Here is a 16,475-nt window from a genome sequence, read left to right as displayed (position 1 = left end):
GCTAAGGGAGTCTCAGCGGCGCCTGCGCGTTGCAGTCGGACGGCGCCTCCGCTTCCGTCCCTGGCTCTGCAAGCGGCCATAGCAGGTACCGTAATGGGCGGACGAGAAGCGCAGCCGGTTTTGTCTTTCCTTCCTCTCCGTCGTCCTCGGCCGCGCAGCTCCCGCTTGAGTCACGGAGAGCCCTCGGGCGTCTGATTCTGCAGGTGCCCCCCCACGCCTCCTTTGGCCCTTGAGGAGAATCAGGGTTCCCCAAACGCTGGGTGTCCGGCTGCTGGTGGACTACAGTTCCCATCTCCCCCGGTCGCTGTTCTTGCTAGCGAGGGATGATGGGAGTTGTAGTCCCTCAAAAAAAAAAGGTTGGGAATCCCTGGGTTAAATCCTTCAAGCGCGCATGCGCGGGCGGGGGTTCTTACCTGACAGGAGGCCCCTTTTGAAGTACTTATTTTACGTCGTCCTCTTTACCTGTAACAACGGAAGCTTCGGCCAGGCGAGAGAACGGTATTCGCGTGGCAGGCCCGGCCCTGCCTGGGAGCCAGAGCGTACCTGTCAACTTTTCCCTATTCTTGTGAGGAATCCTATTCGGAATAAGGGAATTTCCCTTTAAAAAGGGGAAACGTTGACAGCTGTGAGCCAGAGGGAGGCGGAGGAGGAGGGTGCCTCTGTCCATGCGCAGAGTGCATAAGGGCAGTGATGCTGAATAGGCACGCTTGCGTGTTCCCTTCTGCGCAAAATGGGGAGTCAGGCCCGGGTGAAAGCAACCGGAGGCGCTGGGCCGGGAGCCCAAACTGAAGGGCATCTCAGAACAAAAGCTCCTTCTCTTCTTTACCGAGCTCGATGAAAGTCAAATATCTCTGAAATGTTAGCATTGATTAAAAAAATACTGCTTATAAATTCATGACCTTTTAACAAGTTTGGAAAAATATGGCATTTACAAAGACGTTCACTCCTAACATTCAAAGGGAAATTGTAGCTGTGTGGTAACAAAATCAGTCACAGGCTCCTACGTCATGTGTTGGATGTTACAGAACAACTCTACCTAGATAGTAAAATATGACTGTTTGTTTTTTAAAAATGGCAAGAGGCCCAATTCCCCCCCTAGATTATGAGGCACTAGGGCTACAGCCCGCTACTCCGCCCATTGTACATCTGGCACTGCTCAGAGTTTAAAACTAGCTACTCCAGTGCTTTCTTCCCCAGCAGCTGTGTTCCTGCAGCGGTGATCTAGATTGCCTTCCGTCCCCCTTGAACAGAATGATTCCATGTACTGCTCTCCCCATCCCCCTCAATATTCATATTCTGATAGGCTGAAGGCAAAGGTGCTGCCTAGCTGCCTCCCCGCTAACCTAGTAGTTGATCACTTGCTACAATAATGTCAGCACACAAACTGAACGCTCCATGTCGTTCAGCTGGTGGCAGGAAGCAGCCTGTTGTGTGCGCTCTCTTTTTTTCAAAAAAACGAAAACTTCAGTGCATAAGAAAACTCCCTGATTAAATTGCCTAAAAGCCTTTCTTGTGCAACAAGGCTAAGGGTGGCTGCAACAAAAGAAAATCTGCAAACTTTATCTGTTCCTCCTTTCTAGCACACACAGTTTTTGATGTGACTGGTACTCACAGTCTCACTATGTCATATTGTAATATTCAGATCTCAATCCACAGGCTGCAGCTTAACAGCTGCCACTTCAGCAAGAAATAATAATGTTACGTGCCAAGAATGGACTTCTGCGCCTCTGGCCCTCCTGTTACAGGAAAGAAGCAGGGCCACACCTTCGTGAGCAGTTTTGGCGTTCGCTCCATGAACAGGTACTCCACCCAGAGTGGGCAGCCATGGCCAAAAAGCAGTTAAAGGGCAAGAATCCAGAGGAGCTCATATGGCACACCCCAGAAGGAATCGCCATCAAACCATTGTACTCTACTCGGGACACAAAGGACTTTCCTGAGGAACTACCTGGGGTCAAACCCTTCACCCGTGGTCCTTACCCTACCATGTATACCTATAGGCCTTGGACCATCCGCCAGTATGCTGGTTTCAGTACTGTTGAAGAAAGCAATAAATTCTACAAGGACAACATCAGGGGTGAGACACAGGGCTAAGGGAATGGGGGGGGGGATATTGTCTAGGGCAGGCTTCCTCAACCCCGGTCCTCCAGATGTTTGGAGACTACAATTCCCATCATCCCTGACCACTGGTCCTGCTAGCTAGGGATCATGGGACTTGTAGGCCAAAAACATCTGGAGGGCTGAGGTTGAGGAAGCCTGGTTTAGGGCTGCAGTCATAACCCCACTAACCTGGGAGTAAGCCCCATTGAATTCAGTAAGACTTACTTCCGAGTAGGCATGGTTAGGATTGCACTGGAGTTTTGGGACCAAAGTATTTCATGTATAACTGTGAGAGCAATCCTAGGCATGCATACTTAGAAGGAACCCAGGACACGTCTTCTAAGTAGCTATGGATAGGATTCTGCTGTAAGATTGCATCACTGTGCACCCTTGCTTGGGAGTGGGGAGCACTGAGTTTGATGTGCAGGATCAGGCATATAGTTTATAAGGGTAGGTCTGAAAGCAGAATATTTGATCACTTGCAGATTCTTATATTAGTTTTTTAGTTAGTTAGTTAGAAACTACTGCTAACATTTATTGTATGATTCTTGTTCAAATGCTGCCAGAAGATTGTGATTCAGTCTGACTCTTAATTAAGATGTGTAATATTAGGGGTTTTTATTTTAACTCTTTTGTTTAAATCTTTTTTTTTAATGAGACCAGCTGGCCAACAGGGTTTATCTGTTGCTTTTGATCTGGCAACTCACCGTGGATATGATTCAGACAACCCCCGAGTCCGTGGAGATGTTGGAATGGCTGGAGTTGCCATTGATACAGTAGAAGATACCAAGATACTTTTTGATGGGATTCCTTTGGAGAAGATGTCCGTTTCAATGACAATGAACGGGGCAGTAATTCCTGTCCTAGCTACGTTCATCGTAACTGGGGAGGAACAAGGAGTGCCACAATCCAAGCTCACTGGGACAATACAGAATGATATACTGAAAGAATTCATGGTTCGAAATACATATATTTTCCCTCCAGAACCATCCATGCGGATAATTGCTGACATATTTCAATATACATCAAAGGTATTATTTGCTTTAATATCCATTAATTATCATTACTATGTGTAGCATTCATAGGTTGATGTCTCTTGTAGAACAAAGCTGTATACTTTTTTATTGCAGCACATGCCCAAATTTAATTCTATTTCCATCAGTGGATACCATATGCAAGAAGCTGGAGCCGATGCGATTTTGGAATTAGCTTACACTATAGCTGATGGCTTAGAGTACTGCAGAACTGGACTCCAGGCTGGTCTCACTATTGATGAATTTGCACCAAGGTACATCTTTGTCAGAGTGAATCTAGTTTTTAATTTCAAGACTGGGCTCTGGTTCCAATGTATAAAATGGTTTGATGCTATAGCAAGGGATGTACAAACCTTTTGTTCTCCTTATGTCGGAATCTGCTCTGGAAGGTTCCCTCAGTCCCCTGGAAGAGATCTTGAAGGAGGGACTTCAGAAGAGGAGGGAAGTTCCATTGCACAGGTGGAAGCCTGTTGCTTGAAATGGAACAACAGTGTTAGATACAACCCACCATTTCCAACCCCAGGATGAATGTGGCCATCTGGTGGCTTCATGGGATTGATCTATCAGCCATGCCTGTTGGTTGTGATCAGAACTTTCTGTGAATGTACTCTTGAAAACTCAGGCTGAAGGACACATCTTTCAATTTTGGGTTCAAGAACATTGTTATTTATATGTACTGTATAATCCACAGTGTAATTTGTTCCTTATTCTACTCTGTTAAGACCATTTGTGCTCTTATTCTAGGCTGTCTTTCTTCTGGGGAATTGGTATGAACTTCTACATGGAAATAGCTAAGCTAAGAGCCGGGAGGCGGCTTTGGGCTCATTTAATTGAGAAAATGTTTCAGCCCAAAGACACCAAATCACTTCTCCTTCGAGCTCATTGTCAGACTTCTGGGTGGTCACTAACTGAGCAGGTAGGAATCCCATTTTAATTATCTACCCCAAGCGTAGTAAATATAGTGGTGCATGCTCACAGATAATAAAGCAGTAGCCTTTCTAACTCTGGGTGCCTTTGAACAGCTTCTGTTAAAAGGCCAAGAGAGGAAGGAAGGAAGAAGTAGCATTGACTACCTAATGTCATTACTAAATAAGATTTGCTCAACGTTCCTACATCCTGATATTTAATTAAAGTTATTTTAAATATACATGCAATTTAAATGTATTTAGATGTGTGGTTAAGAGTGGTGTACATATAGGAGGAAGTCATATTTAGATGGTCAGCAATTCTGAACAGTACAATTTCCGCCTCCAATGTCCACCAAGGAAGGGGGTTAAGATAAGGCAAAAGGGACCCTTTGCCATCAGGGAAGGCTTCATTGCTGTAGCAGTCCTCTCTGCCCCAGTGGGGCAGGAATCTACCTCTGGCAGTGGCCTGTGGACAAGCCTCAAAATAGGGCATTTGAGGATAGGGACAGGACATTGGTAGGTTCAGATCAGCTGGATTCAAGTTTCTGTGAATCCCCTGAGAGGCCCAATTTTGGGGCCTCGAAGCTACAGCAGCAAAAAAGTAAAGGTAGGGGAGCCCAGTTTTTTTAATTGCTAATCTACTGCACTCTGTATATTGATGTACTATATTCTTTACAAATGCTCTGGTTTTTCTTCTAGGATCCTTATAATAACATCATCCGCACTACAATTGAGGCAATGGCAGCTGTTTTTGGTGGTACTCAATCCTTGCATACAAATTCATTTGATGAAGCTTTGGGATTGCCGACGGTGAAAAGTGCTCGAATTGCCCGGAATACCCAGATTATAATACAGGAAGAGTCTGGGATTCCTAAAGTCGCAGATCCATGGGGTGGCTCCTTTCTGATGGAATCTCTCACCAATGATCTCTATGAAGCTGCATTAAAGGTCAGTCTTTTGCTTTGAGGAGGGAAGCAGAGAGAAAAAGGAAGGTGGTAATTTTAAGCAGCCTTGCAAATAAGTCTGGAAAACTTATTAGCCTTTATATTTGCAGAACGATCTAAACCCTTGATCCGCTGTGTTTGGGGTTTGGAAGGGACAGAAATGTTTCTCTGTCCTGCCCAGCTCAGCTACTTTCCATCATTGGTGAGGAGTGTCTCAGTGCACATCTGAACAGTGGACAGGGAGAAGTTACCATCACTGGCTGGCAGAGTTGCCAACCCTGCTGTTCTCATGTGACTGCAACAGATCCATTCTGGGCCTGTACCAGCCTGGGTGCTGGCATTGCGAAAGGATATTTTCCCCGCCCTCCTTCACACTGACTGGTCAGAGGTTTGGATTGATCTCTTGGGCAATCCAAACTTAGGCAATGCCTAAAATACGAGAATAGGGACGCGGGTGGCGCTGTGGGTTAAACCACAGAGCCTGGGGCTTGCCGATCAGAAAGTCGGCGGCTCGAATCCCCGCTCCCGTTGCTCGGTCCCAGCTCCTGCCCACCTAGCATTTCGAAAGCACGTCAAAGTTCAAGTAGATAAATAGGAACTGCTCCGGTGGGAAGGTAAACAGTGTTTCCATGCGCTGTTCTGGTTCGCCAGAAGTGGCTTAGTCATGCCGGCCACATGAGCTGTACACCGGCTCCCTCGGCCAATAAAGCGAGATAAGCACCGCAACCCCAGAATCGTCCGCGACTGAACCTAATGGTCAGGGGTCCCTTTACCTTTACCTAAAATAAGAGAACTACATGCTTTCCAATTTACATACCTTCCTGATTAGCAGGAACAACATCTTGCTTTACTTAGGTGGGTAAACAAACAGCTATTCACAAACCTGGTTTTAAGAAATGCCATTTGTAAGGGTGAGCTCCTGATTGTTCCTTTGCAAGTGGAACTCCCTTTCAGTGCTGTACAGTTCCTCAGGAATTTCCCCATGTGCATCGGGGAGGGGTTTGTTTGTTTGTTTTTGAAGCACCGAAACTGCTTGTAAAAGCAAGAGGGGGAACTCTGTGATCGTCAGCTGAAGGGCAGTATACAAATTTAATAATTAATAATAATAAAATAATGCTTTCAATGGAAACTGCTTTGTGTTTCAGGGCACACTCCCAGCACCAGTCAGCTGATTGGACTTGGGAGCATACCTTCAAAGGAGGTAGCTGTAACTGCCCATCAGCTGGGCAGTTTGCAACAATCCCCTTTGGACTTTGACACCAGAGTGTGAGAGTCTTAGGGAGCCAGCACACTGGCTGGATGCAGTTCCCCACCCCTGGTCTTAAATGGTTGCATTTCATCTGTCCCAGTTTTGTAAGTAGTTTCCTTGCAAATAGTGGGGTCAGAGAATGTTGCTTTAATGGTGATATTAGTGCTAGACAGCCACATACTGAGAGTCATTAACAGTATCCAAATTTTGTTGTCTGGTTAGCTCATTAATGAGATTGAGGAAATGGGTGGGATGGCCAAAGCTGTAGCTGAAGGAATACCGAAACTTCGAATTGAAGAGTGTGCTGCTCGGAGACAAGCCAGGATTGATTCTGGTAAGGAAAATGGACACTATTTAAACACAACATACACTTACGTAACTGCGCAGCCGCAGTCTGCCAGACATATAGACAAGTATCAGTCTTGAACTTGAATACCTTTATTCATATATTAAGACTTAAGTTCCCGTAACTCTTAAAACTCTAGTCCAAAATTAGGAGAATGAAAATGTAGAATCCAAGTTGAATTTCAGCAACACTTGCTAGTAAGATAAGTCTGTCAGTGTATGAAATAAAATCCTTTGGAAACAGTAGTACAGTGGTACCTCCGGTTACGAATGGGATCAATTCCGGAGGCCTGGCCATATCCCAAAAATTTCGTAACTGGAGAACCGCTTCTGTGGACACACGCGGCGGAGGTTACACAACACAAGGTACCACTATAGTTGCATTTGTTTTTTGCCTGTCTGAGCTAGACACCAATACGTGAAACAGTGGCTGGGTCCCAGTGAACTCTGCAACTAGTGCTGCAAGCCCAGGGGAAATTGTGTTTCTCATGCAGTCGCCCATGCTGCATAATGAACCACCTACTAAAAGGGGGTGGGGGGCTTTCAAAAAGTAGTTTATATTTTTGAACTGATTTCCATTGCCCTATACAAGTCCTCTGTTTCATAGGGGAATTGTGTATTTTCTGGCTGCTATAAGGGACATGGGTGGCACTGTGGGTTAAACCACAGAGCCTAGAGCTTGCTGATCAGAAGGTCGGCGGTTTGAATCCCCGCGACGGGGTGAGCTCCCGTTGCTCGGTTCCTGCTCCTGCCCACCTATCAGTTCAAAAGCACGTCAAAGTGCAAGTGGATAAATAGGTACTGCTTCAGTGGGAAGGTAAACGGCATTTCCGTGCGCTGCTCTGGTTTGCCAGAAGCAGCTTAGTCATGCTGGCCACATGACTCGGAAGCTGTACACCGGCTCCCTTGGCCAGTAAAGCAAGATGAGCGCCGCAACCCCAGAGTTGGCCGCAACTGGACTTAATGGTCAGGGGTCCCTTTATCTTTTATATGAGTATCTTGCCTGTGACTTCATATTGCACAGCTATTTCTGTTAATGAGTTTTCTTACATTGTTCATGGGTCCCACTGACTTTGGCTTTTCTGTATTTGAGGTTTCCTCTCCTTTGCAATACAGATCGCGACACGTTCACCTGTGTGGAAGCATTGCAGTTTTTACGTGCATGCAAGCTAAAAATCTTAGCTACCTAAATTAAAATTTGAATGCGGTTGGTGAAAAAGCTTTCAGGTTGTGTTTTTCTTTTTAGAAATCTGACTTCATGTCGCAGCTTGATAGAAACTTGTTTTATGTTGTCAGTTTCTGAAATTTATTTTAAATCCTTAACGTTTGGGAAATACCCAGGTTCTGAAGTAATTGTCGGAGTGAATAAATACCAGTTGGAAAAAGAAGAGACCGTTGAAGTTTTGGCAATTGATAACACTTCAGTCCGTAACAAACAGATTGAAAAACTTAAAAAGGTACGTGTTAGAGATTTAATAGGTGAAGTAATATTGACATTATAAATCAGCATACAGTGTTATTTTATATTTGTGTCAAACCATATTACAGTTAAGAATACTTCTTAATATGCTTAGGATCACTTTGACCGATTGAAATAATATGCATTTTCCATATTGCGTGCTCTCTCTCTCTCAGACAAAATAGCATTTTAATACTGTTCTCTACTCCCTTCTTTCCTGAAGCCCCTCTCTTGTCCTGTCTGTATCTATGTCTTGTGGCTGGGGAAACCCAGCCAGATGAGTGGGGTATAAATAATATGTTGTTGTTGTTGTTCTTGTGTGTTGATAGCTATTTAAAAAATTACATACTTTAATTGCTCACAAATATAGTATAACGCTTCAGAAGCTGAACAATTCACAAAGTCAAAGGTAGTGGCTTATTTCAGTCATAGCTGGAGCTTGTATAGCTAATATCCTGTTTGGGCTTTTTTACCAGAATAGGCAAATACATTATCAAACTACTATTGTTGATTTTGAACATTCCTGATTTTCATAAACAAAGCTTTGTTGCTTTTTGTTTCTGGACCCTTCATTTTATTTTAAAAGTTACCACCTTCCTAAATTGACTGCTAGAATTGTGTTAGAAAACTGTACTAAAACTGTTTAGTTTGCAGGCTGAACTGCATCCTCGCAACACACGCACACACACACACACACACACATATTGGACAGGTGATTAATTAGCATTGATGGTCAGGGTGTAATTTTTAGAACTAAATAATGGCATGTGTGTGCAGTGCCTGGGTTTGTTCTTTTTCAATGATAGCAGATGTCAGCAAAGTTCCCTCATTGGGAACCTCTTAGACGCAAACAGTGAATCTGCATCTCTGTGAGGGTTTCCTATTTGGGGGCTTCAGAGCATATCTGTTTGCATTATATCAAAGGCAATGAGTGATATTTCCTTTAAGTTTCAGGAGTGACATTTATGGCAAGATAGATAAACTGCTGGCACCAAGGAGATGTGCTGATATAGGTCTTATTGAAGCTGGTAATCTAATAAATATTGATTACATGAGTCCTCTTCAAACTCTTTTTTACAAAACAGTCTCTATTACTTACTTACTCATTTACTTTGATTATTTATATCCCACCCTATAACCAAAGCTCTCTGTGTGGCTTGCAATATAAAAACAGCACAAATTGTATAAAAGGGACAACTTGAGCAGAACCAGGGAGCCCTATAGAATTATGCTGCAAACAGTTCATGGCTGTTGTAAAGTTTTGCTTTTGTGTCTTTCCTTGAAGGTGAAAGCTTGCAGAGATGAAGTTGTAGCGCAGCGTTGTCTTGCTGCCCTGTCAGAATGCGCCGGCACAGGCCAAGGCAATTTGCTGGGCCTAGCAGTGGAAGCAGCACGTGCAAGGTATTGGGGGAAAAACTGTGCATTTAACCCAAGGGTGGTTCAGAGCATCTCTCCCATGCTCTGTACTAACTCCCTGTGGCCTTTTCTGGCAGCGCATAAGTAATGTGTGTGACTAGAGAGATGTTTTCAGTGGTGGAAAGGTCCAGATTTAAAAGGCAATCAGCTGTGAACCTCACTATGGCAAGTCAGTCTCTCAGCCTGATTTCCTTCACTGAGGGGCAAAGGGGTGGGAATTATGAGGCTAAATCATCACTGAGTTCTTTGCATTAAAACTGGGAGAAAAATCCAACAATTTTTTAAATAAATAAAACCCGAATAAATATCTAAGGGAGGAGGGAAGCCAGAAGCAGCCATAACAAATATTTTGCTCCTTTATATTCTCAGTGGAGCATTTTCAAGACTGCTGTGGGGAGGATGACTGGAAAGTCAGGGTCCACAAGCCCCACTGTATGTGCTTAGCTTTGGGTCCAACTAAGGCATCTCCTAGGAGCGTTTAGCGTAGCTCTACTGAACATTAATACACCATTCTAACTTCCGATAGGGGACGCGGGTGGCGCTGTAGTGTAAACCACAGAGCCTAGGGCTTGCTGATTGGAAGGTCGGCAGTTTGAATCCCCGCGACGGGGTGAGCTCCCATTGCTTGGTCCCAGCTCCTGCCAACCTAGCAGTTTGAAAGAATGTCAAAGTGCAAGTAGATAAATAGGTACCACTCCGGCGGGAAGGTAAATGGCGTTTCCGTGCGTTGCTCTGGTTCGTCAGAAGAGGCTTAATCACGCTGGCCACATAACCCAGAAAAACCACCTGCGGACAAACGCCGGCTCCCTCGGCCAGTAAAGCAAGATGAGCCCCGCAACCCCAGAGTCGTCTGCAACTGGACTTAACTGTCAGGGGTCCCTATATTCCCCAATATTGTAGAATTGGGGAAAGTTGAGATTATGTTTGCTGTGATTAGATTAACGTAATATGAAACTATTGTGACAAGTGCCATTGAAATAGGTGCTGAGTTTTTATTTCTTTTTGTTGAGGTGTGTTTACTGAACCTTAATGTTTCGGCTGCATATATTTTTTCAGATGTACAGTTGGTGAAATAACAGATGCAATGAAAAAGGTGTTTGGTGAGCACAAAGCCAGTGACCGCATGGTGAGTGGAGCTTACCGTCAGGAATTTGGGGAGAGTGACGAAATTACTCAAGCAATCAACAGGTAAGGTGTGCTGTTTCTATGGATTAAATCAGATGGTGTGCTATCAGGCTTCCAAATTTTTGCATGCTACGAACGTATGTCCCATCTCACTTCCAAAGTTTTAGAATATTTAAACTATACAGTAGTTTGTATTTCACAGAATTTCTTACACTTCTCAAATTTACTGCACTAATGCTAGTTCCTGTCATCTCAAGGATTTCCGCTGTGCCCCCTTCCCTCCAGAGCAGATTGAGGGGGGCACAAGAGGCAGAGGGGGAAGCCCGTCTCACAGGTGGAAATCCTAGCGCTGATGGGAGGTATTCATTTGATACTGCCCTCTGTAATTTCTGCATTTCTTTTATCTTCTCCATTTTTAATTGGGGGATTACATTCTTTTATCCACTTTATAAGCCAATCATTTTTACTTAATAAATGTTCTTCCAAATTTTATAAAGTCAAGCAATTACCTTATAGCTATTACCTCTTTGCACATGTCTAAAATGGGTGGGTTTTGTTTTGTTAATGCTGGGTTTTCAACCTTACTATGTTAGTTATGTTTGTTATTCAGGTTTGTTCTGCAAATTCGCTGTATTTATTAATTGGTTATGGGAAGTATTGTAAACTAGACATTTAACAAAATAAACTCATCACCTTTAATTTAAGGCTGTGGATGATGATGAGAACCTGATAAAATACCAGGCTGCGTTCAAGGTGTTACCAGTAGTATATACAGTGGTACCCCGCAAGACGAATGCCTCGCAAGACGGAAAACCCGCAAGACGAAAGGGTTTTCTGTTTTGGAGGCGCTTCGCAAGACGAATTTCCCTATGGGCTTGCATCGCAAGACGAAAGCCCATAGGCAAATGCTGGCGGTCGGGAGCAAAGACTTTCGCCCACAGCCGGCCTTCAGAATAGGACCTCTTCTGAAGGCCGGCGGGGGGCAAAAGTCTTTGCTCCCCCCGCCTGCCTTCCCCCCGCCTGCCCCGGGCGATCTTAAAATGCTGGGGGTCGGGAGCGAACGCTTCGCTCCCGACCCCCAGCATTTTAAAACGCTGTTCCGAAGCGGGGAGGGGGGGCGGGAACACCTGCCCCAGCCGCCCCACTTCGGAACGCTGTTCCGAAGCGGGGAGGGGGGGCGGGAACACCTGCCCCAGCCGCCCCACTTCGGAACGCTGTTCCGAAGCGGGGAGGGGGGCGGGAACACCTGCCCCAGCCGCCCCACTTCGGAACGCTGTTCCGAAGCGGGGAGGGTGGCGGGAACACCTGCCCCAGCCGCCCCACTTCGGAACGCTGTTCCGAAGCGGGGAGGGGGGGCGGGAACACCTGCCCCAGCCGCCCCACTTCGGAACGCTGTTCCGAAGAGGGGCGGGGGGCGGGAACACCTTCTGAAGGCGGGCAGGGGGCGAAAGTCTTTGTCCCCCCTGCCTGCCTTCCCAGGGGCTTTTAAATCGCCCCGGACAGCGGAGAAGTCCTCCGCTGTCCGGGGCGATTTTAAAATGCCGCCCGCCAGCATTTTAAGATCGCCCGGACAGCGGAGAAGTCCTCCGCTGTCCCGGGGTTCTTTTAAAATGCTGGGGGTGGGAAGAAAAGCCCTTGTCCCCCCCCCCAGCCTTCAGAAGAGGTCCGGGGACAGACTGTCCCCGGACCTGGTCTGAAGGCGGTTTCCCTAGGAACGCATTAATTGATTTGCAATGCATTCCTATGGGAAACCGTGCATCGCAAGACGAAAAACTCGCAAGACGAAGAGACTTGCGGAACGAATTAATTTCGTCTTGCGAGGCACCACTGTAAGCCCTTAACACCTTGGGACCAGTTCACCTGCAAGGTTGCTTTAACCCATATTTTCCCACTCAGCCACTTCATTCTGCAGAACTGGCATGGTTACGGGTACCACATAATACTTGTTAATAATAATATCCTTCAGCATAGCCACATCTGCATTTGGGAACTCCTTTCCTACTGACATCAGGCAAGTACCTCTGTTACTCTGTTTGGTAAAAACATGCTTGTTTTGAGAGACCTACCCGAGAGAATGGTGGTGTGTGTTTTAATCTGTGTTTAGCGTATTGCTGATTTTATTTTTTCAATGTTTTGAAAAGGTTGTTTTTAGTACTTTTTACTGATAATTTTATTGCTTCTATGAAATAAATAAAGCAAGCTCAGCATAATTTTGCATCTAGGAGTCACTAGATTTTTTGTGTGTTATTTTAATGTATTCCCTGTTTTTCCTTTTGTTCCTGATTTGATTCAATCTCATCATTACCAAATGGAAGGGAAATGAGAGAGAGAGATTATAAAATTTCCATATACACATAAAACTCCATACTACTAATAGAATTCAAATGCATATAGATAAATCTTTAAAAATGGAAGACTTTTTCGTTGTAGTCACAGCTGTCAAAATACCCTTAAAAATGTTACTTCAACCGTCTGCAACTTACAAAAGCAAATTCTAAATTCAGAGTTAACAAGTTTGTGGAACGTGAAGGTCGGAGACCACGTCTTCTTGTTGCAAAAATGGGCCAGGATGGCCATGACAGAGGAGCCAAAGTGATTGCTACGGGATTTGCTGACCTTGGGTTTGATGTGGATATAGGCCCACTCTTCCAGGTATTTAGTCTCTTCCATTCAAATTTTTGTTTGTTTGCTTGCTTGCTTGCTTGCTTCTCCTAGCAATTAAAATGTCTGACACTTGAATAAAGGTTAGTTAAAGGGACCCCTGACCGTTAGGTCCAGTCACGGACGACTCTAGGTTTGCGGCGCTCATCTCACTTTACTGGCCAAGGAAGCCGACGTTTGTCCGCAGTTTTTCCGGGTCATGTGGCCAGCATGACTAAACCACTTCTGGCAAAACCAGAGCGGTGCACAGAAACGCCATTTACCTTCCCGCCGGAGTGGTACCTATTTATCTACTTTCACTTTGATGTGCTTTCAAACGGCTAGGTTGGCAGGAACTGAGACCGAGCAACGGGAGCTCACCCCGTTGCGGGGATTTGAACTGCCGACCTTCTGATCGGCAAGCTCTAGGCTCCCAGTAAGTCATGTGTAGGAACGGTTTTATTTTATTTTTTGAATATATTTTTGTATTTTATATTTTTGTACACAGCTTTGAGGGCCTCGGGCTTTTAAGCAATTTATTAATTTGTAAAATGATTTTGTAAAAAATACATGCAGCTATTGTTTCAATTTCCTGTTCGCACCAAAGGTAACAACCAGAATATGTTGTACTGGGATGATTTTACATATTCCCGAGTTGGAAGATGCAGTGGGTTAGGTGGCTATGTTCCTCTCTCTACTCTACTTTCTGTGCACCCATACAGTGGTACCTCGGGTTAAGTACTTAATTCATTCCGGAGGTCTGTTCTTAACCTGAAACTGTTCTTAACCTGAAGCACTACTTTAGCTAATGGGGCCTCCCACGGCCGCCACGCCGCCACCACACGATTTCTGTTCTCATCCTGAAGCAAAGTTCTTAACCCGAGGTACTATTTCTGGGTTAGCGGAGTCTGTAACCTGAAGCATATGTAACCCGAGGTACCACTGTATTGTCTAACCTAAATGCCAGTAGCAGCCTTCAGCGGTGCATGCTGGTGCCTGGTGTTTTGTTGTCGCTCTTCTCTATGAAAAAAGAAGCGTGGGTCTGCATGCAGTGTTAGGTTTTATGCATTCTTCTTTCCCATATTGTTTGACACTTCCTTTGCTTTCTCTTCCTAGACACCCCGTGAAGTGGCCCAGCAGGCGGTAGATGCGGATGTGCATTGCGTGGGGGTGAGCACCTTGGCTGCTGGCCACAAAACGCTTGTTCCTGAACTCCTCAAAGAGCTGCATGCCCTTGGCCGCCCAGACATTCTCGTCATGTGTGGAGGTGTCATCCCTCCCCAGGTACTGCGCACCACCATCACAACAAGATGGCTTGTTGTGAGATGATTAAATTGTTCCCGGTGAGGTGGGGTCTCCATCTACTTTCTCCTCCTCCTCCTCCTCCTCCTCCTCCAGGCAAATGAACACCACTGAAAGGCTTTTAAAGTAACATCTAGCTATTGAAATGTGGAAATCCTTCAGCAAATTTTGGAAAGCGTTGTAGTTTATAGGTTTAGGGTTCACAGAACAACCCAGTTGAAAAGCAGCCTCCCAAAAGCTTTCTAAAACTGCCAATATAATCAAATAATTTAAAAATCACTTTTTAAAGTTAAAAATATTCATAAACATTTTAAGAAATGAAGAAAAAAAGGGACTAGTTTCCTTTACTGACATAGAAAATATATAATTTTTTCTTCTTCCAGAATTTGTTTTTTTTCCAGGGGGTGGTGGGGCGTTATAAACAAGAGTAATGTTATACAAATGAGTACAGTGGTACCTCGAGTTACAAACGCTTCAGGTTACAAACTCCGCTAACCAGGAGTTACCTCAAGTTGAGAACTTTGCCCCAGGATGAGAATGGAAATTGTGTGCCAGCGGCGCAGCAGCATCAAGAAGCCCCATTAGCAAAAGCACACCTCTAGTTAAGAACAGTTTCAGGTTAAGAACGGACCTCCGGAACGAATGAAGTTCGTAACTAGAGGTACACTGTATACAGGACCAAGTTTTCTTATGTCATTTGTATATCACAAAAATAGCATAATAAATGTGGGAAAATATCCAGAACATATGTTTCATTATTAGTGGTAAATGTAGAAGTTCTTGGTTCATGAATTGGTTTAAACAGTTAGGAAGAAGGGAAGAAAGGGCTGGAGGGGGAAATGGCAAGTGGAATGGGGTAGAATTTGTTTTTCTGCTTTGAATCTCTTGACCTTGGTATATGGTAATTGTTACACCTGGCAAAAGATTCGTATAGAGCCACAAGTCTCTGGTTGTCTTGGAGTAGAGGTGAAAATGTTCCCCACTTTTGATTTCATTCTTTATGATAGGATAACACCTAGAGCAGAGTTTGCTTGAACCTGTAGTCACTAGGACTTTGCACACATGGCAGAGTTTGCACAGGTGACAGCATCACTGCTTTTCCCCATAGCTAGCATACAGTCATACCTTGGCTCCCGAATGGCTTGGGAGTCGAATGTTCTGGCTCCCAAATGATCAAAAACCAGAAGTGAGTGTTCCAGTTTTTGAACGTTCTTTTGGAAGCCGAACATCCGACGGTGCTTTCACTTGGCTGTAGGAGCTTCAGAAGCTGCGCATTGGAAGTTGAACGTTTTGGAAGTTGAACAGACTTCTGGAATGGATTCTGTTTGACTTCCGATGTATGACTGTACTAAGTTATTTTCCCTTCTCCATGTGCGCTACCTCCTCACTTGCCATTGCTAGCATGTGTTCTGCAGAATTTTACTTTACAAAGTTTGCATGCATTTTTTATGTCTGTTTTTCTCCTGCACAGGATTATGACTTCTTGTATGACTCTGGTGTTTCCAATATTTTTGGCCCTGGAACCCGAATCCCAAAGGCAGCTGTCCAAGTTCTTGAAGATATTGAGAAATGCTTGGATAAGAGGCAGCAATCTGTGTAAACTTCTGTCTCATAACAAACTTTGTATCTCATGGTGAATCTTATAGTTTGTGTTGATGCATTGTGATCGGTTGATAAAAAGAAGGAATTGATGCAAATTCATCTATAATGTCTGGTGTTGCCTTATGCTTTCTAAGAAAGTGGAAAATTATCTGCAATATTATTACATACATATGTAAAATCTATCAAAGAATCTAAATGAAATGAGTAAATTTTAAAATTTTGCATATAAGACTGCATTATATCTGAAATACACTTCAGATCTTTGGAAATGCAAATTACAATTTAAAATAAACGTTACTGATACAGAAAGGTGGTGAAATTTTGTCCCGCTGTTTCATACTGTTTGTTCACATG

At 44.5% G+C, this 16,475-nt stretch overlaps 1 protein-coding gene across 3 annotated transcripts; it reads left to right on the top strand.

Annotated features, from left to right (window-relative positions):
- The first annotated feature begins 13 nt into the window (after positions 1 to 13).
- Positions 14 to 16,220, top strand: LOC309528745 (methylmalonyl-CoA mutase, mitochondrial). Of its 3 annotated transcripts, none has more exons than XM_082216361.1 (13): positions 14 to 85; positions 1,657 to 2,074; positions 2,761 to 3,128; positions 3,228 to 3,385; positions 3,876 to 4,047; positions 4,739 to 4,987; positions 6,455 to 6,566; positions 7,919 to 8,034; positions 9,322 to 9,437; positions 10,509 to 10,640; positions 13,082 to 13,229; positions 14,334 to 14,501; positions 15,991 to 16,220. In XM_082216361.1, exons 2-13 carry the CDS (start codon positions 1,696 to 1,698, stop codon positions 16,117 to 16,119), a joined length of 2,247 nt encoding a protein of 748 aa, XP_082072487.1. In that variant the 5' UTR covers positions 14 to 85; positions 1,657 to 1,695; the 3' UTR covers positions 16,120 to 16,220. The 3 variants fall into 3 exon arrangements, with proteins under 3 accessions (XP_082072487.1, XP_082072488.1, XP_082072486.1); XM_082216362.1 differs by lacking the exon at positions 14 to 85 and adding an exon at positions 133 to 203; XM_082216360.1 differs by lacking the exon at positions 14 to 85 and adding an exon at positions 390 to 498.
- The last annotated feature ends 255 nt before the right edge of the window (positions 16,221 to 16,475 follow it).

Source organism: Podarcis vaucheri, assembly GCF_965113315.1.
Source record: "Podarcis vaucheri genome assembly, chromosome: 3".
Lineage (NCBI taxonomy): Eukaryota > Metazoa > Chordata > Lepidosauria > Squamata > Lacertidae > Podarcis > Podarcis vaucheri.
The sequence above is the reverse complement of the archived record's forward strand: the minus strand, read 5'-3'. Positions and strand labels throughout refer to the sequence as shown.